We start from the raw sequence: 27,965 nt of genomic DNA on the forward strand, positions 1-27,965 counted from the left end.
AAGAAATCTGTTTGCGGGCATTTGATTCTGCGATATTGGAATGGCGGTTTTACCAACGAGCTTCTGAATATACGAGCATGTCGTGTTCGGTTCTGAGATAAATTCTCCCGGTGGGTTCGCACGGGATAAAGTGCTAATTCATTTATTACCCGCTGAATCACCCACATTTGAATACGGGGATAAATTGAAATTTATGATGATGCGCCATGTGATGATCGTCTAAAATTCACCGCCAAAAGTATGCGCATTAGATAAAGCCCTACTATGATATAACCGCGTGCGTGGGTCGTCGTTTCGCGCGTCGATTCCGGTGAATTCAGCCCTCGGATGTAAAACCGACTTCGGGAGTAATTCATTATATGTTTTTATTGCCGATTCGACATTTATCTACGGTAGACGCTTCGACGGCCATATTTACCAGATTAACGTCTGTCTCGTTTCATTTCGTCTAATATTGCTAATTTTGTGGAAATCCACGTATACGAACAGATAACGTACGAACACGTGTAAATAGACATTTTCGATATTCTGTAGAGAATCCCGTAGTAATGAGGAAAACATCGAGGACCGAAAATGTTTCCTTGAGTTCATAGTTTATTCGACGTTTCGACTATATCCTAATAGGCGAGAAGTCGAATAAGCTATATTTACTCCAGGGCCCTGTTTTATAGACTGGTATCACCTTTAACCCGGGGGTTTACTCGATTGAAAATGAATTAAGTTAGCCCCCGGTTTAAAGGTAATACTAGTCTATAAAACCGGGCACTTGAAACATTTTCGGACTTTTTCGGTATTTTTTCGCTATTATTTTGGGATTCTCAACAGATTACAGTGGAACCTCGTTACAACAAACTTCACGGGACCAGAAAATATGTATCCAAGTTCGTTATAACGAGGTTCGTCTGTATCATCAACGGAAGTAGTGTCGTTTTATCAATGGTTATTGTCGATATGCGTGGTTCTTATAGCTTGATCGTTCGTGTTCTCTTATTTTCATGTTCTCTTATTTTCATGGGTTGGACATGGAGGAATCGAGTTTCCGGCCGTTACGATATGTTCCCTGCAGCCTATCAACAAGACAGCTCTTTTAAGTATGTATATGTTTCCAAACGATTAGATTGCGCTAGCAAATTGTTCTACATTTATTATCATGTCGTCGACTGCATTAAAACGGAAATTCAAGCTCGTAAATGTGCAAGTCACGTTTTTGCTACATTTCAACTGATTCTCGTCAACGAATGGCCTTAGGGGAAATTGGCAGTTTAAGAAACTGCTGCAAAAACATCTTTCATTTCACGACATTTTGAGCCGTATGCATTCCAAAAATAGTTTTCTTTACTAACTGTTGCTTTCTTATCTAAAAAACAAACTATTTTATTTGAGAATTATGGACGCGTATGACAAGGCATTTTGATGGCATTATGGATGTGAGGACGAAAAAACTGTCCTGCTATATGGAGAGTGCATGTAACTTCGTCATGCATGTTCGGTCCCCATCGTATATTAGAAAGTGTCACAACAACAAAAAATAGTACATTTAACAGATCGTTAATTCCATCGGGCGTTTAAGGCGTTCACGCGAAGTCACGGTTTAAATTGATATATATCTCTACCGTTTTCAGTGATGGGAATCGACGCGGATAAAGAAGAGCATAGGGATTTAGTAGATTACATTCTGAGCGGTTTCGAAATCGGCTCGGAAAGATACACGAACGAGCAAGTGCGCTTCTTTCAGAGACAATACCGCATCATAACCGGCAGACGTTGGGATTACGACGATATCATAAACAAAATGATATACAGAGATTTAGATATGTTCGCCATACAGTGTCAAAACAATACCGATCAGGATCATAAATGCGAGTACACCCGAGGCAGGACGGCTTTTGGCCAATGCGTAGTGATTCATAGCCATTCGGTGGATGCTAACCTGATGCAGTCATTCCCAGGACTAAGTGGTGGAATGAGTGTCGTTCTTGATTTACATCGTAACGATTTTATGGGTAAGTTATAATAATGTCTCTATGGACTGTATGGTGATGTCTAATTAACAACCAGAATTGGAGTCAACGTAAATGCGCTGTGGCTCAATTATACTCACATCTGGCATTTTAGTGTAGAAGGGACACAAGCGTATTCGTCACCGGAAGCTCTCGTATCGGGCAAAGAAAATATGAAAAAATATGAAAAAAGTAATACAAGAATGAAAAAAGTAAATAAATGAAAGAAGTAAAATGAAAATAAGAAGCAAACTCAGTTTGCAATGCAACCCATAAACCACTGCAGTGCAACTAGGACCAGGTCGTAACTTAGTGGGACTGAATTTGTGAACGACCCCTCCAACTAACTAAGTACACGCACCGTGGCACGTGCTATACCGTCGCGAACGTTTCGTGTCCTTTTTGATTTTTTTCAACCCCAAAGCAAAAATGGCACTTTTAGTCATCCCCATCAATCCCAAAAGTAAAAAGGGTTCTTTTTCACAAGACGAGGCAAATAATTTTCAACAAAAGGCACATCATTCTTCAGGATTTCATTTGTATTGCCTGGAAACTACATCTAAATGCTGTAAATTTTCTAGAAAGCACTTCATCAGGACTACATTTCTGCTTGGAAATTGCTGCAAAAAGCAGTGCATTTTCGAAATTCTCTAGGGGAAGACCCCCACACACATCTCCTTTATCATGGATTATGCCCTTTTTTATAAGATGTACATACCCTTATCAGTGGTCGCTGGATCCGGCCCTGCTAAATGCATGAAAGATATTATCGTGTTTATTCGGCCGAGAAATTCGTGTTGTCATTAGAAGCGAAACGAAACGATTTGAAGATGTACTTATTCATGCGTTTGCTTTTGGAAAATAAAGACCAGGCAACTATGAAATATTTGCAACGATTCATTATTATCTTTTTGCATATATTTCTTAACCCCGTCACAGAGAAGCTGGCTATGAGGGTTTCGACGCAAAAAATGCCGTCGTTTCTGTATAGGTTCTGACAAGGCCGTCGAATAGTATAAATAATTAATTTACGACAGAAAATCAGCGACGCTCTCTGGAGCTTTGATCGCGAATTTATTCCGACTCTCTTGATATTCGGCATCAATGGGAACTATTACGACGAACTGTAGCGCGGTCCTGTTTAATAAAATGCGTCGTGAATCTGAATTTCATGCGATATTTAACTGCAATAAATTATCGACAGAAGCTAACGATGACAACAGCGATAACGATGAGCTAAATTCCGGTAGTTATCATTGAGATAATGCGATTATCATACGATAGATTGTGGAATATATATTTCAAAAATCAGAATTTCAAGCTTGAAGTAGATGGAATACCTAAAACGTCGGCAGAGTAACACGCTTTGCATCATTTCATTACATCAGCTCCTTTTAACGGAATTCGCCGGGGAAACTGTTGAATTTGGTTGAGCGATCCCTAAAGATTCAACTCTGAATTCAAGGTTAATAGATTACCTTATAATATTTACGAGGTGACAAACTTGGAATATTAATTTTTATTCAAAATGAAGTTTTAAACTATAGTGCGGATATGTCAAATATGTTCAAAGGAAATAACGCATCTGATTTCGAAAACGGTGTCCGTTATCCAGGGATTTGGATATCCGGTGCTGCCCCCGTTGCTACCTGATCAGTGTTTCGTAGCGGTGATAGCAATATTTCCGAAAGGTAGATCACTTAAATCTGCCACAATATTTGTGACAATTCTTATATAAGTATACGATATATATACCACAGTAGTAATGATGGCTTGTAACTGGCTTACCTAGCGAAACTGTTTACACGGTCGATATGTCTGTATTAACCTGACCAATATTCTACCCTAAGCCAAACCCCGTCAATTTTCATAATTCCAGTTTAAACTTTAATTACAAATAAGCGGTACTTCATAATGTCGTAACTTTTTCAATTCGCTCGATGTCATATCGGAATTAAATGTCAATAGCCATTTAAACTGAAGTGATACTTGTAATATCGTAAGAAAATGTATAAAGAGGTGAAGCCAGTGAATCATTTCGTTGGTTAAAGCTTTGAGGAAGCCGAAGTATACATAATTCTTAAGACTACAGGCGGGTGATCGTAATAATTGAAATCAAGTATGAAGATATCCGCTGACAAACTCCCATTCACGCATTGTAAACCCTTTTCGAATTTTATGCTCAACCGTAATCAAGCTCTAGTCTATCCTATCGCAGTTTCTGTTAAAAATGTCACATTAAATGGTCTCAATTTCTGCGAGCGTTACATCGTACTTCCATATGACTTCTACGTATTTACCCCGGCATATCCGGCAGTATTAGCGTGCCTCTCGTTATCAGCATTTTCTGTATACGCAGAAAACGTGCATAAAATACGACTGAATTAATTTCTCCTGTTTTCAGAATCTTCCCCCGAGAAATACGATGCGGGTTTGATGGTGTACGTTCACGAGAGACAGGAACCGGCCGAACTTGTGTCTCAATTCGGGACGGCCGTTAGACCCGGAAGTGAGGCCTATTTTGCATTTACGGTACAAAAAGTATGTATAACACCCACTGCGTGATCGAACCTGGACCCATTCAGATTAATGAAATCATCCGCTCACCAACCAAAGCAGTTATTACATCCTCCGTGTTCCTTTTGAACTGCAGTGATAATCTCTCGTCTGACCTAAACCTCATCATACCATAGAAAATGAACGGATGAAAAGAAGGAGATAAGATTATATTGTCTGCTTATATAGGGTCTGCTTATGACGGTTCTGCGGACAGGTTCTCGACTAGACTAATACTAAATAATTTAAAAAAAATCATGACTTTATTTCCCTACGTAATATAAGAAGATGAGAGCTAACCTTTTCTTAACAAATCATTTAGGTCTGACTGGGGAATTATTGCGCGACATATGGACAGTGATGTCATATTTTTTCTATTATTTCAGTTCATTGACATGCAACCGCCGTTTGGAGAGTGTAACGAAGAACAAAAATTAGCGCATTTTCCCGAATTCTCGTATCGAGGTTGCTTGTTAGAGTGTGATATACAACATTCCATTAATGTGTGCAAATGTCGGTACGCCCGCACAGAAAAACCAGGTATCTACACTAAACACATTCTCCAGTAGTCGCCTCTTTTCTCCCTCTCTCTCGACCATCAATTTTAACTGTAGAATAATTGACAGATTCCATTACGACCCGTCTCCGTTATTTTCAAGTATATCGCTAGGCATGATTTGTTTAACCTCGTGTGAGTGAAATGAAAGCAATTATGCCTGCTGTGTTAAAAAGGCGGATGATTTCCTCGGAATCACCTTAATGATTCGTCTGTTCGTATTCATTGTTACAGTGCAGGGGGATATGTGTCTTAGACGCTCTAAAATCCATTTCTGTCTTCGTCTATTCGTCTATTTCGATTTTTTTTAAACGTTTTAAGCCAATTGGCATTCGTGCATAGTTAAAGATATGAAGATGATCTCTTCGATGACGTGTTTGTTTAAGAAGCCATTCTAACGGAAAATGTAATTACTCACTCAAAGCAACGGCAATCATGATCTATAACATGTTGTGTACACCGTCAGATAGGATAACTTCATTCATCCTGGTGATATCGCTTTGATAAGGATATAGAAAAACATGCATACGTTATGTAAAAGATGAATTATTTACAGTAACATTTCAACGTATTCATAATGTTCATCACTAACTTCGGGTCCTTCGTAGCCTTGACCACAGTGTTCTTGGTGGACACTATGACATACGAACCATTGACCAGTAATCTCCTTAGGTGTTGAACACGCACGTAATGTGTACATGCCGTATCTACTGTAGTTTTTCGACTAAGTGTCAATAAAACACAAGTATCCGTTCTCGGCGATGATCTACACGGTGCTATGTTGTCATTTACGGCTTTATCCTTTAATGTTTCATCGTCACTTTTATTGTAGTTGATCTCCACGTCTGTCAACCACAGCAGTTCGCCGAGTGCTTATACGGTAAGCATTATTATCGCATAAGACTGTTAAACTTAGTGTTGAAACGTGGATGGTTCTAAATTCAAAATTCAAATCATCTTTTTCTCGTTAATTCAAATAGGAATTACAAATAATATCACATAACCATGTATATAACCTACGAGTAATCATCTCAAGATGATCAAGTTGAGATGATTGAGATGATTGTAGATATTAACCTATTTTACGTATTATTCCCATATACAGATCCCACCGACCTAAAAGCATCATTTTCTATTCACCAGTAATTTCTCTCGTGAATATGCCTATTTAGTAATTTCTTTTTCGCTTTGAATATCACCGCGGGTTTTTTTTTCCCATTTTTACAGGAAGCTCGAAACCTGAAAATCGTGAACATCACGATGATTTGGCCGAATGTCGTAAAAGCTGCAAACCAGAATGTCAATATATATCATTCGACAGTATTTCGGTATCGACAGCAGCGATGCCGACAGCCCGTGCCGAAAAGAAGTGGGCCAAAAAACTTGGCAAGTCCGTGAAATACGTTAGGTATAACAGCCTTCACAAGATATGAGAATATCATCATTTCTTTACAATAGCCGTTCAATGAACTTTCCACATGGGCACCTCTCAACCGAATACTGAAATTTTATATCGAGTAAATGTTTTATGCATACGCACGTGTTTTGCTTGGTATTAGCCACACATTTACTGTCAAATAAGGCTATGCGTCGGAACAGCCTGATTTTATATCGATTACAAAATCATACGCTCATCATCTAGTCTCTAAACGGAGTGTTTTCATTCGGAAATAACTGCACCAATTTGCCGAGGTCTCGTTAAAACGCACCAGTTAATGGGCTCTTAAAATTAGATAATTGCAGATTTGTCAAAAATCAATCGTCAATTGCTCTCGTGGCTCGTCTCGAGATTCCGTACGGCTGATGCCACCGCGAAGAGATGTTTCGCATCTTTCTCTCTCGATTTTGAAAAGATTTGCATATAAATGCAAAAATGACGTTCATCGTGCAACAATCGAGCCGGGAAGTGGCAACAGGATTCAAGCGTTGAGTGTATATTATCAGACAGTACGGAATGTGTCACTATACGTACCAGCCCTTTCGATACATACGATATATTATATATACAAGATATTGAGACTCGACAATCATGCTCGTCTGCTTGCTTGCTATTTCGGTTCAAATGCATAACGTATTTTTGGACAATAAGTTGCAAAATCAGAAATCCTCGAAGAGCTAACAGTAATTGTAATTTTGTCCCGATGTACTTTTTTCTTTGTAGAGCAAATATTGTAAAATTAAACTTATTCTTCAAATCTATGGAATACGTGAAGTATGAAAAATTAGAAGCGATTCAACTCGTAAACCTCATCAGTAAGTATTTGCATTTGATATTATGCCTTGAGCTCCAAAAACAATGTGTATAGACCAATAGCATACGCGATGCGATGGGCCCAAATCTTGTGACATATCAGCAAACAAATACATGCATTTCTTATGTTAGTCATCATTTCTCATTTGACCTGACGATGGATGCTACAAATGTAGTATATGTGGACCTTTCATTGGTCTCGGTAGAAAATTCATTAAAAGGTTTTCGTTACCGATTCAAAACGAATCATAAGTCTCCAATTCATCGGAGGTTGCCATCCACAATTATGCTATCCATAGAAAAACGGACGCTTCTGCTGAGAGGGATGTATAGACGACGTCATTTTCACTCGAAACTTTTTGCGATTCTGTGTCCAAATTGTATTATCATAAAACAGTCTCAACGCTCTTCTCGTCTTCGGCAAAAGCGCCTGTTTAGGCCATTCAGCCGAATCTGCAGATACATAAGTCCCACGTGAATTGTGAGAAAAATACCGAAGAGGAGCACATTAATAATACAGGACATGATGCGTAGGATGTACCGAGTCAGTCTCACTTGAAACGAACTACATCCGCGAAATAGATCTTCCGAAGATATGGTGAGGACGGTATATGATGGCATTATCAAAATATCCGAATACATAAAGAAAAATTGTTCATTAACTTTTCGGGATATATTCACCTGATTGATTACAATCAACAAACACAAAACAGAAAATAGAAACATTATGATTTATTGTAAATCGTATGTCCGGTAATGTTTTATAAACGTGCTCCTTTTTCGCCGCTTTATAGCTTCTTTGGATCAATATTAATGGTTATAGATATCAAAACGGTCTCGACAAATCAGTCATCTCATAGAGTGGTAATCGTGATCGAATTTCAAATGGCCTGTTTCATAATGATGAAAATATAGGGCTGACTTTCATCGGGGTGTTCGCGCAGGCGACAATCGACTTCTTAGTATTTAATCTCACAATTCTGCGCACGTAAATCGTTACAAAACTCTCACTGTACTGTGTCGCGCCTTTTCTTCAGAGACTCCGCTTTTTAGTCGGTATAATTTCCCGGAAGGAAGCGTCTTTTTGTATATTCATTGTTTTGCGTACGGGGTCTGGAAGCAGTTAAGATTACGCAATTCTGGGGGCAACAGCAAGGAAGGGCGGATCTGAATCGTCGGTGTAATCAGTAGATTTCAAAATCTTGCAGATACTTTCATATCATGAAAATAATAATGATAATTTTTTTTTTCAAATAGAAGAATTTATCATTTATTTCATAATTTGCACAAAATTTGAGAGTTTTGAGAGGATGTTTTCAGGGGTGGATCCAGACGATGGCAGCACAAAAAGCACCCTTCGTACCTTTGTCCTTTTGAACAACAATACGAATTTTCTTTCAGGGCAATTTTATCACCCGCAATTAATTACTACCCAAGTTATTGGCCTCAAGCGCCAGAAACTGCATTAAAAATGCCCTGCAATTTGAAAATTTTCCGGACACCTTTTATGGCTCTGCGCGGATACTGCCTTTATTAACAGTATGCACTGTCTGCCCTTCCCTACTTTCCTGTCGAATTCTGCCCCTGGTTTTACGGTTTACAGTTGCGTAAATATTTAAAGATCTCATCAATTTTTTCATTTAATATAAAGAGAATTCCACACTGATAACAAAAAATGATATTAAGTCCGAAAATGTTTCCTTGAGGAGGATGAGGAAGATGACTGTTAGGATATAGACGAAACGTTGAATAAACAACTAGCTCAAGGAAACGTTTTCGGACATTTTCGTTGTAATTGTGGGATTCTCTTCATGTTATCTCCACAACACGAATATAGTGTCTTATCAACGGTTATCATCTTTTTTTGCTTGTATTACAGGTAATATCGGAGGGCTTGCTGGATTGTGTTTTGGCTTCAGTTTTCTGACCATTATCGAACTATTTCTCTTCTACGTCGGGCTGTGCGTGTGTCGACGAGGAAGCAGACAGGGACAGACGGGAAACGAGGACGATGACGAGGAACTCGATTCATCCAGACAACATGACAATCCTACCCAACTTTCCGACTTGAGTAGTGTTAAGTTCTGAACCTGTGAAACGCTTCAAGGCCACAAATGCGTGAACTGCTGTAACCACTGTGGGAACATGGATCACGGCCATTCGGGGGCTTATCGAAAATGACATGAAAGTACAACTGTGGTGCTCTGTTTCCCCTAAAAAAAAAGATTTTCATTTTATGAATCGGAAATAATCGGGTTCGAAATGGTAAATTCCTTTCTACAGAAACATTATTATCAACTCCTACTCATTTCTAAAGGCTATTCGAATGAAGAAGAAAAGCCTCCGTTATCAATGGTCGAACCGGTGTACTGTGAAGGCTTAGACATTTTCTATCTATACTGTTTTTCTCTATTGTAGATTTAGTAGCATTTTTCAATATACAATAATCTTTTCTCTGTCTATAAGATGGATTTTTCATCTGCTTCAATAACGGGCGCTGTCATTTTGCTAAACGTAAAACATAAACGTCTTCCGCATTTCAGTTCAAGATTGAATTTGGTTTTAGTATTGCCCTTGAATAGCTTCCAGTTCTACGTCTCAGAAAAAAACCCATCTCAAACCTGTTTCACAACTCGGTATGAAGCTATCTGCTATTGCTTCGAGTATTGAATAATTACTCCATGGGTATTGCGAGTCATCAGAAGCGCCAGAGGCGTGCGCATTATGGGGATTCACTTTGTATTAAATTCAGAGGATGTTACACAGTATTATATGGAATTTTAGGATTTTTGGGGCTCTCGTGGTGTATTGGAGGGACGCTATATAGAAGGTCGTCGAGTTGAAAATTACGTTAAGCGCTCGGCGACGCATACCAGTGGTATACCGGATCCCCTAACGCCGACTTAAAGTGATTTTTTTTTTCATTTCAAGAGAATCGAAAAAATTTTGTACAATCGACTTTCAATAATGTTGTAAATACGCGCGGCCAAATGAATATTTAATGTTCCTTTGCGATATTTAATTTACTGCTTTTTATATGAAATATTTGCTGCTGTTTTTGCTTGTAACGTTGTGTAATAATACATTTATTAATAGCCAAAACGATTTTATGCGTACGTGTAAATAGAACTGTTGTGAAGTAGGTGACTAGACAATGCTGTATAATAACGAAAATACGACAATAAACGATGCTATATGATAGAAAATAAGAGAAATGTTCGGTATTTTTAAACTTTCCATAATCTTACACAGTGCATGACCAGGAGGGCGGGAGTTATGTTGAACAATCAGTTGATCCTGTGATGGACCCGGGTACTGAAAGGCACAAAATTAATCGTGAAGGGCACACCGACGTGGCAAGCGCCAAAGGCCGGTCGAAGGGGTCTTGTCTCCTCAATAAAATTCGGGTCTTCTCCGAGGCTATTTGATGGCTGTCATGAAGGATTAATACATATTTCTTTATAAATGAGATTATTGAATTTTTATTAATGAAATTTATTTTATGAAAAAGAATTTTCCTCAACATTGTGTGGGAACCTTAAAAAGATTTAGTGGGGACTAGTCCCCCCGTGGATCCGCCCTTGCCAAAGGCCTCACTGAAAACAGCCGATTACGTGCGTCCTTTGTTTACTTGATTCGTATTCTACCCTAATAATCCGGAAAAAAATCAAGAAATTATAATATATCTTCATCGAAACGTTCTCGTTTATTTTCTATAAAAAAATGACATTATCACGTCGTATTAGCTGGACATCCGATCAAATAAAATTTGTATCTAAAACGAACAAAACGCATGATAATATGCAACGAACACACCGAGTGCACTTGATTATTACAGAGAACGACAAGCCAACATCATTTTGTTAACTTCGATTGGAAAGCACATGTAAAATCGTTTTTGACGAAATCGGCAACTGAAGAAGCCTAAGTTAACTCTTACAAACATTTTACTTATTAGTAAGTAACATATAAACATTTTAGAAATACCAAATGCCTATTACACCACTTAAGCCCAACGCACACGGGGAAACATTTGTTTCGCCGAAACAGAAAACACGTTTTCACAAAACGTTTTTCGTAAAACGTTTTGCCCGCAAACGATAAAACGTTCAACGCACACGGGACGAAAAACGTTTTCGACTACACAAAACGTTTTTCGCAAATCAAGCAGTGCTTGTTTCGCGAAAAACGTTTTTCAGTTCGGCGTTTTGTGTTTTGCCTCCCCCGCACACGGCATAGCAAAAAACATCGAAAAAGGTTCTTTTCACGAGGAAAAAAGTTTTTTCGGTGCCGTGTGCGTTGGGCTTTAAAATTACATAAACGATTTATCAATGAAAATCGGCCAATTGATATTTGTAATGTGCTCGACCCTGAAATCCAATACGTATTTCGTTGTTTCTGGTTAAGCGCATCAAAATAAACATACACGAATAAAATATGATTAGATAATTTGCATTGCACTAGTTCAACAAATAAATCAACCACCTGTCAGGGTTTAGACAATTAGACAGGATACTGAACAAGAGAGACAGAGACTGGTCCCACACTATAAATCTGTGGGGAGAGAAAACTACTTGTATGACAAATGTATGTTGAATCATTTGAAATGGATGGAATGTAGGATCTTTTCAAGATACAATCTTAAAACATATATTCATTAAAAGTGGAAGCATCTGAACACAAGAAAAAAGATATCGATGTACAGTAGACTCCACCCGAATCGGATCTGATCAACGAGGGTTTGATTGAAGTAAATGAAAAAACAAGTACATGCACTTCCATTCCAACATTTAGATATCCCTAGTGTATAAGTCAATACCCAGGGCCCGGTTTTATAGACCGTTATTACCTTTAACCCGGGGGCTAACTTCATTCATTTTCAACTTAGTTAGCCCCTGGGTTAAAGGTACGTTACACCGGTCTATAAAGTGGGGTGTATCCAGAGGCTAATTTTGAAGGACTTGTCACATCCCAAGCGGGCACCTTCATATCCACAAAGGTACCGGTAAATTAGGTGTTCGACAAAATAGAAAAGGGCACTCAAAAATTTTGATGGACTTGTACAAGTCTCACAAGTCGCCCTGGATACGGCCCCATCTATAAAACCTAAAACCAGTTGGGGGGGGGATTGTTGACTTTCAAAACGTAGCGTTGTTCAACAACCTATGGACAATCCTTTATTTCTATTATAAATACTATGAACTGCCAACTTAAGCTTAAAATGGTCCAGTTTGAATTGTTGTCCTCATTGAAAAAATGAGGTAACCAATTGCAATCATACCAAAAATTTGAGTTTAACCTTTCCGTGAAACTGGGCCCAGGTGGTGTGGCCTCTATTTTTGAGTAATAAATTGTAATCACTTGTCATTTTTTAAATTTGTATGTAGTGGATTTTAAACTTACTATCTATTCTCTTTTATATAACATGGACAATGTTGCGAGTTTTATTCGGAAACAATTTCAAATCATTGGCGATTACATCCAACTTTTGTTCATTTGATTTGTTTGTACTGTTCTTGCGGAATCGCGGAGCTTGACCTTTATACAAGTAACACTGAGTAATGAATACAACATTGAAACACATTCCTATCACAGCCAAACCTAACTTCCCTGGATTACCGAACAATAAATTCCAGTCATCTGAAAAATGTGAGGAAGAAAAACACGTGAAAATCGATTGAACTAAATTCTACGATGGACTGAAAACAAACATACTAACCACTGTTATAGGCGTCTATTGTACATTGCAAAAGGCTAAGTACACTGCCGGAGAAATCGAGAAAAACTCCGCTAATAGCGAAGCCCTCTGTACTTTGACGTATGAAGTTTAAATAAGCCTGGAATGAGAATATAGTAAGAAAGCTTATAAGCGAGGAACGCTTATCTATTTTCAGTTGATCATTGAAATTTCAATTAGCAGCCTAGACCCACACCTTAAGATGTTTTAAATCTAATTAATTTTTGATCACACAGAATCAGTGTGTTCATTTATGATTGAAAAGGAATAGACAAAAAGACAAACTCCAGGGGCTGCAGTGGCTCAAAAGAAAGTTAAAGATAAACGGCGGATTAATATCGTAGTAACAATGAACTTTCAATTGTCACTATGTCAACTATCGAACTGGTTAACTCTTACCAACTTTTCAGCAACTGGCCCACGAACATTCAAAATCATAACATCACTGAACTATCAAAAACTAATCATCCTTCATGGTGAATCTTTTTTTTAATCTTAAAATAGGGAATTTCCCTGTTATTTATTTGGCTGGTAAATTTCGTTTGATTTTTAGATTGAGTGTCCCATACAGACCCACTACACCTGCCGGGAGCGAAACAGAATCTTTTAGGTGTGAGGTTCGAGGCAGTAGATTGATATACAATGTAATGTGTGTAATAATGCATCCTACCTGCGGTATATACTTCAGTGGAGTAATACCCACTTTCACGTAGGATAACAGATAAAGGTAGGCCAACCAGGTGATATTTTTCGTCAGCGCCGACAACAACCCACTGAACACTATAAGGATCATTCCTGCGGCTAGCACCATGAACGACAAAGAAATACGTTGATCTCCGCGATCAAAAAGAAAACACTGTAAAATCATCGTTGACGTCAACATGACGGCGTGTATGGAGAAGAAATTGTCATTGGCCTGTACTGGAATTTCACTCTTCGGGTTCATTTTGAAGTAAGCCCTCTGAAAGATGTGACAATTTCACACGGTTAGAACTCTAACTCAAATTCTAATCTCTATCACCGTTATAAGCATAATGAATATTAATTAGGGGTACAGGGACACCACTAAGAAAGTGATGCTCAACAATCTGACAAGTTCAACTCTTGAAACTCATGAGCTACTGCGCTGCAATTGAATGTGGTAGCAAAATATATACACAGATCAATATGCAAATGGAAATACTAAGTAATTTCACCATTCAATACCTGGTGAACATATGCAATGACCTTGAAAGTCACTACATGCATAGAATTGTCATGATCTACATCTTTGCTCTTGAAACCTGGCATTTAAAGAAATGAACTAGTTTACGAAAGTGCCAGTTATGAGAAACAAGGTGAATTTTTTAGCCATAGGATCAGCTACAGACATAGCTACAGGCATAGCTTATAGTTGACCGTTTGAAAACTCTTCAATCGATTTGACCGCGCGGAACTTACTTGGATATAAGAATTCCAGTACAAGAACGAGTTAAATATACAGTAACAAACATGTCCGATTATATTCAACAACAAGTAGTCGAAACTAAGTCCGACCACACTGCGGCGCTTCCAGTTCTTGTAAACCTGCGGATAATAGGAGATACTCCAACTCAGGAAATACGCCCAGCCGATACAAATACTGAGATAGCCGAGATAGATGTTCTGCACGACTTTCACGTTGACGTGAAGTTTATAGAGATCGTCTAGATCTTTTTCCTTCGATTTGAACGTGATCGTGCACAGGCCGGCTTTTCCTTTCGATTGCAGCGGCAGAAATATGGACTTGGTGGAAAATTCGGGAATAACGAACGTTTCGATCGTGTCGATGATGTTTGGATCGCTGAGTATCACTTTCACTCGTGCTCCATTTGGTAGAGGAAATCTGAAAAAAAAAACATGAGCAAGACTATACATTATATCCACGATGCAAAAAGCACAGTAGAACCTTGTTAAGGCAGATTCGGGTATAAAAACATACATTTTGAAAGAAATGACATCGACCTAATGGTAATATCTTGCATTATGGTAATTTAATTTCAATTTCAGTTGGTCAGAACTCAGAATTGATTATTTCAAAAGGAACTTACTGAGGTTGGACACTTAGATAGCCGCCAGATGTCCTTTCAAACAATATGAATTCAGCTGACAGAACCAGAGAGGAGGATCCTGAAAAGTCATTCATTTACATTTAGTTAGATTAAAACTTACAGAAATTGATGCTTTTTGTCTACTAAGACTACGCTTACCAAGCTTTATTTTGGCAAATATCTATCAGCTTTTACCGAATTTTCAAAAACCGTCAGGCCTGACTAATAGAATAGAGACTTAAGGAATACTCATCTAAGACTTCAACATTTCAATAATGTGGTATTGTCGAAACGTTAAATATTAGCTGAAGAAAACATTTCGGACTGAGGTGGAATTTTATATTAACTTTAAGATGGACAGTGCGCTTCATCAATGGCTGTGTTCATAAATGACTGACAATAATCGAAATTTTTCGTGGATCTTCGTGTTCAATAAAACCTTTTCAGGGTCGCTACGGATTGGTCATTCCTGGATATAAGGAAGGAGTTCTCAAGGAGTAAAGAAGGAGAAAAATTTCGAGGAAGGATCTGCATCACTTAGATATATCCGTAACTCAATTTCTACTTCGGTAAATGCCTAATTTCTAAAAAAAAAAGAGTCATTCGAGTAATCCCTTACCAGCGGACTTTGCAACGACGAACGAATAGGCGAGGTACATCAACGCGAGCAAGGTGAATAGAATAACGAGATAATAATCGCGGTTAGAGCTGAAATAACGTCTGAGAGGCAGATACATGACGTCTGACGGCGAGGAGGACGAGGTAGATCGGCGACGTTTCCTCTTAATCACGTCATCGTCGTCGTCGCGATTTCTACGGAATGGAACTTTGCGGTCGAAACCATTCACGACGTTTTTCATACTTCCCCCCGCGGTACACAGAACTATAGACTGAAAATAAGACGAATAGGTTTATACATAACATTCTTAACCTTGTCTTACTAATTCCAAATCTAATCTACCCTAATCTACTTCAAGCCTTATCGAGAAAATATAATTTTTATCAACTATAGTGGGTCAGCAAAGTATCCCATCCTGAATCCAATTATTGGCAATAGTCCTCAAATCACGCCAACTTTTGGTTCTCTACCCCTAACAATATCTTTTAAGGCCTAAGGCCTCTATGTGTCCGGATCTGAACATTGTTGTCATCAACATCATCCTTTTCTCCTCCATATTTTTTGCAAATATTTTGATTGATATAGGCCCTAAATAAAATGCTGACTAATATCTGATTGTGGGCCGTCAGATGCGTAGGTCAAATAAATATTTTTGAAAGTAGAAGTTAAATTTCCATTCATTTCTGCTAAAAAACAAAACAAAATACTATTTCACATTTCTATTTGGTATTTCTTTACATATTCTTTCATGCCCTTTCAAAATTATTAATTAGCCAGCTCTGCCAGGCGCTGAAAGTGAATCACTGCATGCAGATATATATCCTGTGAGCAATCAGGGAAATGGAGCAAAATCACCATGAAAATAAACAGTCGCCCAATTGTGTTGAACTAGACTATAGTAACCATCATGGAAATGTACTACTGGGATGGACACTAATATTCCACGCTATTGACACCCATGCACTTCCCAGTACATAGCCTATAGGCCTACATTTGGAGTAATCAAACTGAATACTGCAAGTTATAACGGAAATATGTCCATGCCTAGTGTAATTAGGCCTAAATCAAAAGGTCAGAGCGTGTGACTAAGGCCAAGGGGACTATACAATCCATTGACAGGCGCTTTAATTGGCCTACCAGCATTGATGACATCATAAATTTGCCGCGGCAACAAATAAATCCATGATATGCTGCCACAGCGAATTTAGTTAAATTTTGTCAAAAACATGCTGTTCAAAGAAAAAAAAAGCGTCACTCATTCAGCAAACTATTCTATTGCCGCAGCTTTCGACTGCAGTTCCAATGCCACTGAACTACGCATCCTTTCATTATTCAAATAGCCTATTTCTTACGCCAAACTATTTTCTCTCAAAAAGCTCTTTTGTTTCCTTCTTTTCTCTCCCATCTTTCCTCACCACTTATTACTTTCCCTTTTTTGAAAACGGCCCATATGGAAAAAAACTCTTTAATTTTTCTGCTGTTTTGAATTTGTAAATTTCTTATCCCCTGATTTTACTATTTCTTAGATTTTCTGTGAAATAAATGACGCTTAATATTCAATCCGATTATAGGGTCGATAGGCCTAAAAATTAGGCCTATTCCCTGGAATATGGTGGAATGAAATATTTATTTAACAGGGATCAGCCACCATAAATACGAATTACGGGAGTATTCCGTTCCGTAGGCCTAATAGGATAAATTGAGCGGCCTATTTATGATTTAACCGGGGATTATCCTACCTAATTACGATAAATTCATGGTAATTAGTACATCATCGGAACGTCATCAGGTGAGTTCAGGAACGTCAACGCGTCAATATAACCATTCATCCGTAACTAAAAGTATCGACGATAGGTGGCGGCATTGAGAGAAGGTCACGGTCAACAAGTTATCCACTATATCGCACAATAATCGTTGATTACGGAGTTTTCTTATACAATGTAAGCACTTTTTCATCGGCTTATCAAACTTAGATGCCAATTCTATCCGTTGATTTAAGTTTAAGTATAATTGCACCGTGATCAAGCGCATAATTTGTGTTGTAAATCGTAAAAATGTTACTTCCGGGTTACTGATAGTCTGTGTTTAAACTGTTAGGAATTTACGATATTTATTATTTACAGCAATTATGAAGCCACCACTGATTGACACCCCGTTGACAAGATATACCGAACATCTGTTCACTGCACAGAGGAATAAACGTTGCGCTGGTTTTGAAATGGATTATTACAAGTAAATTATTTTCTTCTAAGACTAAGAAGATTAATTTTACAGTAGTTAGAGGTACAACATAACCAACGTTACAGTACCTTTGAGAACTATATTTAGATTATCATATTACCAAATTAAAAACTAAAACAATTAAATTCAATAGATTTCTTGTGTAAAAAGAACATTTTTGCTTTGGGAAGCATTAACCAGTTTTTTTTTTCAGCCTGGTAGGCCTAGCATAAAAGAGATGTTTTTTTCATGTGTTTTAGATGTGCTAGCCAAGTTGGTATTCACCGAATGAAAATGAATGAGGAATGCAAAGAACTGTTTGAAGATTTCCTCGAATGTGTCACTAAGAGAAAACAGGTAGGAAAATATAGATGAAACTTTTAGAACTATGTTTGGAATAATTGATGTGTGTGACATTTGACCCTGCAGATAGGCTACGTTCAGGATATTAAGATTTGTTTTGTGAATGTCTGGATATTATTTAACGTTTTTCTTTTATATTCTTCCATTTTAGAAAGAACGCTACGTCATTTTACAAGAGAAACTCAAATCGCAGAATGGGCCATATTTGGAAAAACCACCGGCTGACACGTTTATTCCAAATTGAGTGAATTTCATCGGATTTTGCCATCATAGTGTGACATTGATAGTGATGTTTGTAGATATTAATTGTTTCTTTAATTGATTGATCAAAATAAATGTTTAGTAAACTAGCTGAGACATTGATTCTTTATATTCTGGTTTGGTGGTTTGGGCATTTGATTTGAGATATGATGGTTTGGAAGATTTCTCTTGGAGTCAACTATCAAATCTTTTTTATCTTGACTGCATTGTCACCAGCCTAGAGAATAAATTCAGAGAAGAATACTCTAGGGACGTCACTGGAAAACAGTAATAGTACGGTTTTAGTTAGTCAGTAACCTGTCTGTGGTTTAGTTTCACAATCGGATATTTTCACAAACCACAAGTATAAGCCCATCCGATTATAAAAAGCTTACCACCAACGATTAGGTAACTAACTAGGTTTTAGTCTGAATACCAGGAAAATACAAAAGGAGAGCCATACCGAAGCCGTTGTCCGCATATTCTTCTGCCGAGGCCGTTTCCGTACTTTAGACCTAACCGCATTTTGAACATGTGTGATCCGTCGTAAAAAATTCTTCTAAAACATACTTTTCTTTGATCGAGACACATAGATTATGGACGGTTTGGGTTTGTTTAGGAAGCTCGGCCGAGGTGCAAAATTTAACCTGAAAAAATTCCAGAATGATGCCGAAAAACTGAATGTAAGTTTGAAATGCTATTTGCCAAACAGGCTTTGCGTAGTCTGTGCCCAAACCTTTAAATGGTGACACACTTGGCATTTTGCCTGGCTACCAATTTTAATTGCAGCTTGTTTCAAAATCGACTACTACAAACACAGAAAAGAAAAAGCATTTGGATTTCTTCGCCCAAAATAGAAGCTCTTCCGAACTGACTGCAGATGATGATGATGAAGTACATGAACCAATGGAGAAGAGAATGAAATTTACTCACACCGATGATAATGACGATGATGATGATGATGATGATGATGATGATGATGATGATGAAGATGATTTGAGTGAAGAAGATGAATCAGAAGATGAGGAAGAATTAGAAATACTCGGCAATATCAAATCTACGAAGGCGACCAAAGACAAAATGAAAAAGAAATCGGGACGAATGAGTGCTCGTGAGAAAACGGCATATATCAAACAGGAGAAGGTAATTTTTCATTGATTGAATTATTGCTTTATCATCAATACCCTGAAATAAGTATCCGGCCGTTAAAAAGTTAGAATGTCATACCCTAGTCAGTAACCTGTCTGTGGTTTAGTTTCACGATCGGATATTTTCACAAACCACATATTTATTGGTATTCGTTGGTATAAGCCCATCCGATTATAAAAAGCTTACCACCAACGATTAGGTAACTAGCTAGTCATACCCTAGATAAGCATTCGTAAGTAAGTAAGACTGCAGTTTAGTTCACCTACTCATTGGTAAAGGTCAGGACCATAAACGATGTAAACTGCAGTCACTAACTGGAACTTGAACCCCTAAACTTAAATGTTAAGCTATGCGCCTAAATTTGGCTTACTGTAAGATGATTATGAACCATGGCTGTTGGGTCACTTGGCTATCCTTTAGTACAGTGTAAAATGGATTTAAGTGTGATGGCTTACTCAGACCAATTTGAGATAGGCGCTGTGTGTTCAAACGATTAAGAGAAATATCATAAATACCGATCCCAGACAAAAATAAAATAGAATTTAGAAAGCCCTACCCTTGAACTTGCCTTTTGAAAGTTATGTAGCTGTAAACAAAATTACTAGCTGCCTGTGACTCATGGCTATGTTGATTATTGATGCTATTCTATTTCTGTTTTAGGTGAATCATTGTCGTAATCAGAATCACATTCACATTTACGGAACAGACATTCCAGATCCTGTTGAGTCGTTCAACCAGTTACAGTCGGTGTATAATCTTCATCCGAAAATCATCGAAAATATCAAATCTGCCGGTTACACCAAACCCACCCCTATTCAAATGCAAGCTATTCCTGTTATGATGACGGTAAGTTGATATTTCTTAAACAGAAGCTTTATAGCGAAACAGAACAGTCTCATTTCACCAAATGTGATGGCAAGATCACTTCATGTCATGTCATGAAACAACATATTCCTATTTACTGTCATTGTTCTAGTCAACTCGAAGCTTTAGCTTTTGAATTTGTGGCTTCTGCCCTCTGGAACAATCTGTCAATTCCTATTATTGATTCATTATGTATGCTTTATAGTTATTACTATTTTATCAGTTGTATGAAGCCCTATGATAAGAATGGCTCTACGCCTTTACAAGAGATGAAATTGTCATTATCGCTGTATCGTAAAATTTCTAAATTTTTTGCATTCATTTTGTGAACATTTCTAGCATCGGGAAATATTGGCGTGCGCACCGACTGGTTCTGGTAAGACGGCTGCATTTCTGATCCCTATAATACATCACCTGAAGGAACCGAGGAATGTGGGTTTTCGGGCTCTTTTACTGGCCCCAACTCGAGAGTTAGCTCAACAGGTAACTAGAACATTTTGTATAGAACATTTTGTATAAAGAAAGTTCAGGTAGCTGAAAATCCTTAAAAGCGATAACAATACAAATCTCATTTTCTAATGAGTATAAACTTCATTATATTTACATGATATTTTCGAGATCATATCCCCTCATCATCAGGTGAAATACGTACAATTGATAGAGCTTCAGATTTACTATATATAAAAATTACTAAATTACAAGCACTTGATTTTAAGCTCATCAATAGCAAGAATAAGATTTTAGATTTTTGGTAAAAATACGCTGTTAATATGCTGATGTTTTACTCGAAATGCTCGTGAGAGATTGAATCAATTTGCTAGAATTCTTCGGGTTAGTTCGGAGTTTGTTGTATGAAACTACATTTTGCTTAGATGAGTAGCAATTTCTCGGGTAAAAGTTGTCTTATCGGTATTGTGATTATCAATGACTTATCTCATGGAGACAAAGTTTTAATTTGTTGTCGTGAATACTGAAAACCTGATATTTCAGACATACAGAGAATGCTGCAGGTTGGCAGAAGGTCGTGGAATTCGCGTGCATTTCATCGAAAAAGCAACTGAAGCGACTATCAAGAAGTTAAGCTCAAAAGCTGGATTGAAATTGGGTGAGTGAATGATTCGTCAAAGCTGCTAAGTTATTATCAATATTCTCGATATGTTTGGTGTCAACTACCTTAGTACAAACCCTTGTCTCTACTAACATGATATCTCATTTGCCAATAAAGAAGTGTTTGTTATTTTGTCAGTGATTCCAGTGGAATCCACAGTTATCAATATACAACAAAAAAACACATTTTACTGTAATTAAGTATTTCTTTGTACTGGTTTTCAAATTTTAAAAAATTCCACCCCAGTGTGTTGAATAACAGCAAAAATACATCAAGAGGATGTCTATGTACTTGTGATAACAGACATACCGCTTTAGTGAGTCTACACCCCGGTGTGGTGTATTGTTAGTTACTAATATTTCACTATGTCGGGTGTTGCCATCTTGCAATGGAGATAAAGTCTAATAACTTCTAACATCAATACACCGCAATGCAGCGTAACTAGCAAAGTCCATCACCGATTTATGCACTGCACTGCGGTGTAGATGCACTGAAAGGCTAAAAAAGAAGGTTACATTTTGATTAGTGCAATATGCGCCTAATTTGTAGATATCTTGGTGACAACTCCGAATAGACTATTGTACCTGATAAAACAGGAGCCGCCGGCCATCAAACTCAATAGCGTCGAGTGGTTGATCGTCGATGAATCCGACAAATTATTCGAAGAAGGAAAAACTGGATTTCGCGATCAGGTTTGTCATCATATATAATTGGCAGGGAAATATCATTGGTAATGATATAAATGATAACAGTTATTTCACTGGATGAATGTTGCCTAATCAAAACAAACTATTTTAAGATCGATAGCCAGCAAAAATGTGTAACCATCAAGTTTTCATCATAAAGAGTATATTTCTCAATAAACAATGCGTTGACTGCTTATCTCATCATGTGAAGACTGTATCTATGTGTTACTACATATATTTGTAGTTAGCTGAAATATACAAGGCGTGTGACTCAACTAATGTAAGACGTGGAATGTTCAGCGCAACGTTTGCCCATGATGTTGAACAATGGTGCAAGTTGAATTTGGATAATCTTGTCTCGGTGTACATCGGTGCCAGGTATGCGTGCTCGGAAATTTCCTTCGAAATGAAGCATCCTCCCCTGCAGGGATTCGAACCTGATGGCATCGAGACTGCCACGGTTACGAAACCCTGCGTTTCGTGTTGTGACTGAGTCTATAGCGATGTCATCAGGTTCGAATCTCTGCCGAGGGAGGATGGGTATGAAGATGCTTACGCTGGTTCTGCGAACGGTCTAAAAATCGCGAGCAAATCGAACTAACCGCACTTTCTCCGTTGTTTCCAGGAATTCGGCTACGAAAACAATTGAACAGCAGTTACTGTTCGTCGGCAGCGAATCCGGGAAGATGATTGCGGTGAGGGATATCGTTCGAACGGGTCTCACGCCTCCCGTGTTGATATTCGTACAGTCGAAGGATCGAGCGAAAGAGTTGTTTCACGAGTTGATTTACGACGGCATCAATGTCGACGTAATCCACGCCGATCGCACGCAGCAACAGGTCAGTTTTTCCTGAAAAAAAAAAAAATAAACGCAAACCCGCTTTATCCTTCGTTGTGAGTTGAATGTGCTGCTAGGATAAAAGATGATTGAAAAATTAGTATTTTTGACAAATTCATAACCCCTTGCCGAAAACAATTCATATTTTATATTTTCATAAACTAGGAGAATTATAGTATTTTGCATTCCTAAGCTATTCACTGTACTGAAGACATAGTGCTCTGTATTCGGTACTAATGTATTTGTCGCTTTCACTTTCAGAGAGAAAATGTTATCAAATGTTTTCGGTCGGGATCGATATGGGTGTTGATTTGTACCGATCTGATGGGAAGAGGAATCGATTTTAAAGGAGTGAATCTAGTCATTAATTACGATTTCCCGACTTCAGCGATCAGCTACATTCACAGAATAGGTAGGTAACGGCTAGAGGGGTCCAGGGATACCACAATGCTTGACTATCTGATAATTTCATTATTTAACGCTTCCTGGTGAACAAATACCCTGAAACTCATATATTGAAAAGATCCTTCCCTAAGTACACCCTTTACGAATTGCAATGAAAACAAGCAAACCATTCAGAAGATATGGGCCATAGGTGATATTTTGGGCACAAAAAAGATTACCAGATGGCCAGCTTGTGACTGATCGACCCAATTTTTCTTTTGACGACGATGAACCAAATGGGGGATAGATGTGGATATGAAACAGCACATGATGATTGATCCAAGTGTCTTCAAAATTTCCCTTTAAAATCTCAAAACTGCATTAAAAGCACAAGGGGCTAAGAATGGGAGTAGTGCCTGCAATAGGGTAATAGAAAACTGTTAATGATGTCCCCTCATTGGCGTTGTATGGTAGTGGGTCGAAGTATTTTGGAAATATCTTCTTCATTGGTAAAGATTTTCTTTTTAATTGGGATCTGATTGTATGAACTTTATTTGTGAATAATGTACTACACTACAGGTGCATCTACCTAGTAGCATTTCTACTTCTCCATGTTTGACTGTTCCATAGTGACATTTTTTCTTGTGAGAAAAAATACTACCGGTATGTGTGCTGTTTACAGGTAGAACTGGTCGTGCTGGGCGAAAAGGAAAGGCTGTAACATTCTTCACGGAGCAAGATACGCTGAATCTCAGAAGGTACGTATGCACTTGATGATATGAATGGCAGTTGTGCCTATAACGTGTACCTTGATTATGATTTTGTTTCTACTCATCTTTCTATCTGGTAATACTCCTTTATTCTCGAAAATGTTTGAGCTATTATATATAAGACTTATTTTGATTAATTTTCAAAGCTGTGGTGATTACATCGCAGAGGTATGGGTGTGTAGGTATCATGGTTCATTGCGTAATGGATGGAGGTTGAGCCAAAGGTTTTGAAATAAAAAATCATTCCTTTCAGTATTGCAAATGTGATGAAAGGTGCTGGGTGTCCTATACCTGATTACATGCTGAAATTAAAGCGACCATCTAAGTAAGTTTAGGTTTTAGGTTCCGATTTTTGGTTGTAATTAGAATCTTGAAAGAATAGCTAACTGAATTTCCGACTTATTCATTTCATTAAAGGGAGGGCCGAAAAAAGCTTGAAAAAAATATTCCAGTGAGAGAGGAGATTACAACCGTGCCCTTGCATGACCGTCAAAAAATGAATTATAAAAGGTAAAAGCTTGCGCATTAGATTAAAAAGAAATGAAAAAGCAAAATACTTGACTATTTCAGATTTGCCATGTAATCTCAATATCCTGAAAAATGTATACGCCACTATTTTCTTTTTGAAAAAAAAAGCTTTTCAAATTTTCTATTCTTCAGAGCTTGTATAGAACGCTCGAAGAAAAAACAAATTAAAAAGTCTCAATCCAGCAGCTCTAAAAGTGGCTCCTCAGCAACTGTTGATACACGAAAAAGGAAGAAGAAAATGTCTAAGAAATCAACAACTTGAATATAGGAATTGATTTGTTTTTTAATAATAAAAAGCCTGCAATGATATGAATGGTCACGTTACTGATTTCTCTGCTATTTATATTTCAACGGTGAATAATACATGGGCAGAACATGTTGTGTGCCCCCTGTAGAGGTAGAAGTGATTCTTTTGAACGGATCAAATGAGGATTAAAAGTTACCCGGGGTAATCTCGTATATAAATAAGGGATCAATTCCAGGGTTTCTAGCGATCAAAGATGTGTTGATATAGGTGAGAAAGACTAGGCAAAAAAGTTATGTTAAACAATATTCATGTATTGAAATGATGTTTACATAAAGATATATTGAACTCGCTTAATTCGGATGACTAGGGACTGCCAGATTTCTCCTAATTATGAATAATAGTATACATGGTTCCAGGTTAAGTAATGTACCAAAAATTCATCCGAATTAAGTGGAAATGCGGATTGAAAAATCCGAACTGAGTGAGTTCTACTGTATATACGGTGATCCAAATTAAAAAGTTGCTTGCTAAATAGATTGAAGTAAATGTGAAAGTAGACCATTTGCAATGACTGAATGATATAAAGAATGGATGGAAGAATACCCATATTAAACCTGGTTTGACCATTAGAATATATTAGGTTCATGAGATATTCTGTTGTTCCGGTGTTATTACATCTATTTCATTACTTCTTGTATGAAAAATCTCATGAATACCCGTAGTTCAAATTCTGCATAAAGCTGAATGGGAATTCTAAGGGATAGACTCTGATACGACCAAGTTAAGTTAATAATCCAATGGTTATCGTTAATCTTTATTTTTTTTTATATGGGATAAAGCTAGTGAAAAAATATCCATTGTTGGAATTTAACGGAACTCTAGGTTTGGCTAATTGATTATTCATTGGCCATTGTTGATACATGTATAAAAGTCAAGATATTTTTATCGTGCAAGGAACAAGGAACGTGTTCAGCTGACATGTTCAATGAATTGATTAATCCCCGCCATAGAAAAATTCAATCGGCATTGATTTTCTCGAGCAGCCATGCGTTCGCTGCTCTCTATGTCAATTAAAAAGTGATTTGATATGGATTAAAAGGATTAGCGATCGGCCACTAGGTGTCTCTACTGCCAGAGATTGGCCGGTCGTGTACATGGCAACCTGTCTTACTCCAGTGATCATTTAAGTGTTAGTATTAAGACTCCCGATTGAAGTAATAAAACCGCACTGAAATTTAACGACCGGGAATACGTACGCATATATACCCAAATGAATGATAGTGCGTCTGAGAAAGAATGAACACCGGCTGATACTGTTCTGGAATTAGAGAAAGAATTTCTTTTCGTCGTTTTGCGCAAAGCGATTACTTTCCTGAAAATATGAGCGGGCGAAGCTTTTCTTCCAGTAGACCGGTCGTGCAAAAAAATCGGCCGAAACCGAAATTGGGTGAGTAGAAATTTTTATTCTTACATAAATGCATCGAATCTCGATTATTTTGCCTAATGCGTATTAGAATGTTTTTCATGCATGTACGCGATAATGGGAAAAGTATGCGTGAATAACGAGTTGACCGTATACTTAGATTTATTGCAGGCATCACTATTTGAAGTGAATGTTTAATTTTACACCTGCCATAAACTATTTAAAGAGGTTTTACTGTTGTTTGTTTGCCTGTAAGCTTCCACGTATAGAACACAAACATAAATTATTTCATACTTGGGTTTTATATTCCGTTGACTCTGTCAATTGTGTCTATTATAATTGTTGTGTGGTTTGTTTTTCTGGCCGGTTTAAAGTCGAGGCAATTATTATTTGCGAGCAATCAATGTCTGTCGTGTCATTCATATTCCAAACGACTTGTCGGATTCGCATTGAAATTTTCCGTTCAAACTATTCTTAATGGCGTCATACCGATTGAAATAAATCCAAAAACAAAAAAAATTCTTTTCATATTCAAACTCGAATGAAATGCATTGATAAAAGAGCAAGTTTTACCGTTAAGTTAGCTTTAACTACTGGCTGTGGTACGCTGTAATAATGCCAGAGGTAAAAATGCTGAGAAATAGATACACTATATCGTTGAACTAGAATTGTATTGCTTTGATCTCAATGATTATAGCAAGCTGTTGATCTGAATATTTTCATCTTTTGATTGTGGAACTAGTGTCTTGATACCCGAGATACTTTGATGGCTTTTCGATTCAGCTACTCCTCAATGATTATTTTATTATTTCATTGTGTATATTTCTGACATCTATAGATGCATTGTAAGCTATCGTTATAGTATATGTATAGAAATATCTGAAATAATGTTAAGAGCCAGTGTTTGGATCTGTATTATTTCAGACGGCTATGATACATGGTGTCATCTGCATATTTGATGTCTAAAATGAACAATGATGAAATGTGTTGAACATATAAATTATATAGAGACCGTCTTCATACAGATATGGAAATTAGAATTGAGAATATATACCGATATGTCAATTTAAACCGATAGGTGGGAGAGACTCACTGCTTCGATTCTATTTTGAGTTTGAAATTCTACTTGAAAATCAGATTGGGCCCAGTAAATGTAACAGGGTGAAATATTAACCATTGACGATAAAACGCTATCCATGTTGAGATGATAATGTTTAGAGAATCCCACAATAATAACGAAAAAGTAATATCAGGTCTCAAAATGTTTCCTTGAGCCAGTAGGTTATTTAATGTTTCGACTCTCTAGAGCTGCCTATTCCTAATTGTCAGGGACAGTCCCTGAAAATGCCTCACTGTT

At 37.5% G+C, this 27,965-nt stretch overlaps 3 protein-coding genes across 4 annotated transcripts; 2 read left to right on the plus strand and 1 right to left on the minus strand.

Moving 5' to 3' along the window:
- The first annotated feature begins 1,792 nt into the window (after window positions 1-1,792).
- Window positions 1,793-6,545, plus strand: LOC141898319 (acid-sensing ion channel 1-like). Its single transcript, XM_074784164.1, has 5 exons — window positions 1,793-2,003; window positions 4,405-4,541; window positions 4,943-5,096; window positions 5,945-5,992; window positions 6,340-6,545. The coding sequence occupies exons 1-5, from the start codon at window positions 1,793-1,795 to the stop codon at window positions 6,543-6,545; spliced, it is 756 nt and encodes a 251-aa protein (XP_074640265.1).
- Window positions 6,546-11,070: 4,525 nt separating this feature from the next.
- Window positions 11,071-17,619, minus strand: LOC141900501 (uncharacterized). 2 transcript variants are annotated; one of them, XM_074787420.1, is made up of 7 exons: window positions 17,528-17,619; window positions 15,789-16,059; window positions 15,170-15,248; window positions 14,541-14,964; window positions 13,771-14,061; window positions 13,083-13,200; window positions 11,071-13,003 (listed from the first exon to the last, which is right to left on the minus strand). In XM_074787420.1, exons 2-7 carry the CDS (start codon window positions 16,027-16,029, stop codon window positions 12,780-12,782), a joined length of 1,377 nt encoding a protein of 458 aa, XP_074643521.1. In that variant the 5' UTR covers window positions 16,030-16,059; window positions 17,528-17,619; the 3' UTR covers window positions 11,071-12,779. The 2 variants fall into 2 exon arrangements, with proteins under 2 accessions (XP_074643521.1, XP_074643522.1); XM_074787421.1 differs by having other exon boundaries at window positions 15,789-16,052; window positions 17,528-17,547.
- A 1,518-nt stretch (window positions 17,620-19,137) lies between these two features.
- On the plus strand, window positions 19,138-25,233 carry LOC141899485 (putative ATP-dependent RNA helicase DDX52). Its single transcript, XM_074785834.1, has 13 exons — window positions 19,138-19,294; window positions 19,401-19,754; window positions 20,421-20,606; window positions 20,964-21,107; window positions 21,615-21,729; window positions 22,282-22,424; window positions 22,663-22,796; window positions 23,044-23,257; window positions 23,518-23,668; window positions 24,323-24,398; window positions 24,664-24,735; window positions 24,828-24,920; window positions 25,071-25,233. Exons 1-13 carry the CDS (start codon window positions 19,208-19,210, stop codon window positions 25,198-25,200), a joined length of 1,899 nt encoding a protein of 632 aa, XP_074641935.1. The 5' UTR covers window positions 19,138-19,207; the 3' UTR covers window positions 25,201-25,233.
- Window positions 25,234-27,965: the final 2,732 nt, after the last annotated feature.

The sequence above is a fragment of the Tubulanus polymorphus genome, chromosome 2 (genome assembly GCF_964204645.1).
Source record: "Tubulanus polymorphus chromosome 2, tnTubPoly1.2, whole genome shotgun sequence".
Lineage (NCBI taxonomy): Eukaryota > Metazoa > Nemertea > Palaeonemertea > Tubulaniformes > Tubulanidae > Tubulanus > Tubulanus polymorphus.

Excerpts from the sequence above, each read along its gene's own strand:
- LOC141899485 (XM_074785834.1), top strand. The coding sequence starts at position 19,208 with ATGGACGGTTTGGGTTTGTTTAGGAAGCTCGGCCGAGGTGCAAAATTT. Across the intron at positions 19,295-19,400 it reads ATGATGCCGAAAAACTGAAT|CTTGTTTCAAAATCGACTAC; the intron begins GTAAGTTTGAAA and ends TTTTAATTGCAG. Across the intron at positions 22,797-23,043 it reads TCGGTGTACATCGGTGCCAG|GAATTCGGCTACGAAAACAA; the intron begins GTATGCGTGCTC and ends CGTTGTTTCCAG.
- LOC141900501 (XM_074787420.1), bottom strand. The coding sequence starts at position 16,029 with ATGAAAAACGTCGTGAATGGTTTCGACCGCAAAGTTCCATTCCGTAGA. Across the intron at positions 14,965-15,169 it reads TATCTAAGTGTCCAACCTCA|ATTTCCTCTACCAAATGGAG; the intron begins GTAAGTTCCTTT and ends TTTTTTTTTCAG. Across the intron at positions 14,062-14,540 it reads ACTGGAATTCTTATATCCAA|AGGGCTTACTTCAAAATGAA; the intron begins GTAAGTTCCGCG and ends CACATCTTTCAG.
- LOC141898319 (XM_074784164.1), top strand. The coding sequence starts at position 1,793 with ATGATATACAGAGATTTAGATATGTTCGCCATACAGTGTCAAAACAAT. Across the intron at positions 2,004-4,404 it reads ACATCGTAACGATTTTATGG|AATCTTCCCCCGAGAAATAC; the intron begins GTAAGTTATAAT and ends TCCTGTTTTCAG. Across the intron at positions 4,542-4,942 it reads TTGCATTTACGGTACAAAAA|TTCATTGACATGCAACCGCC; the intron begins GTATGTATAACA and ends CTATTATTTCAG.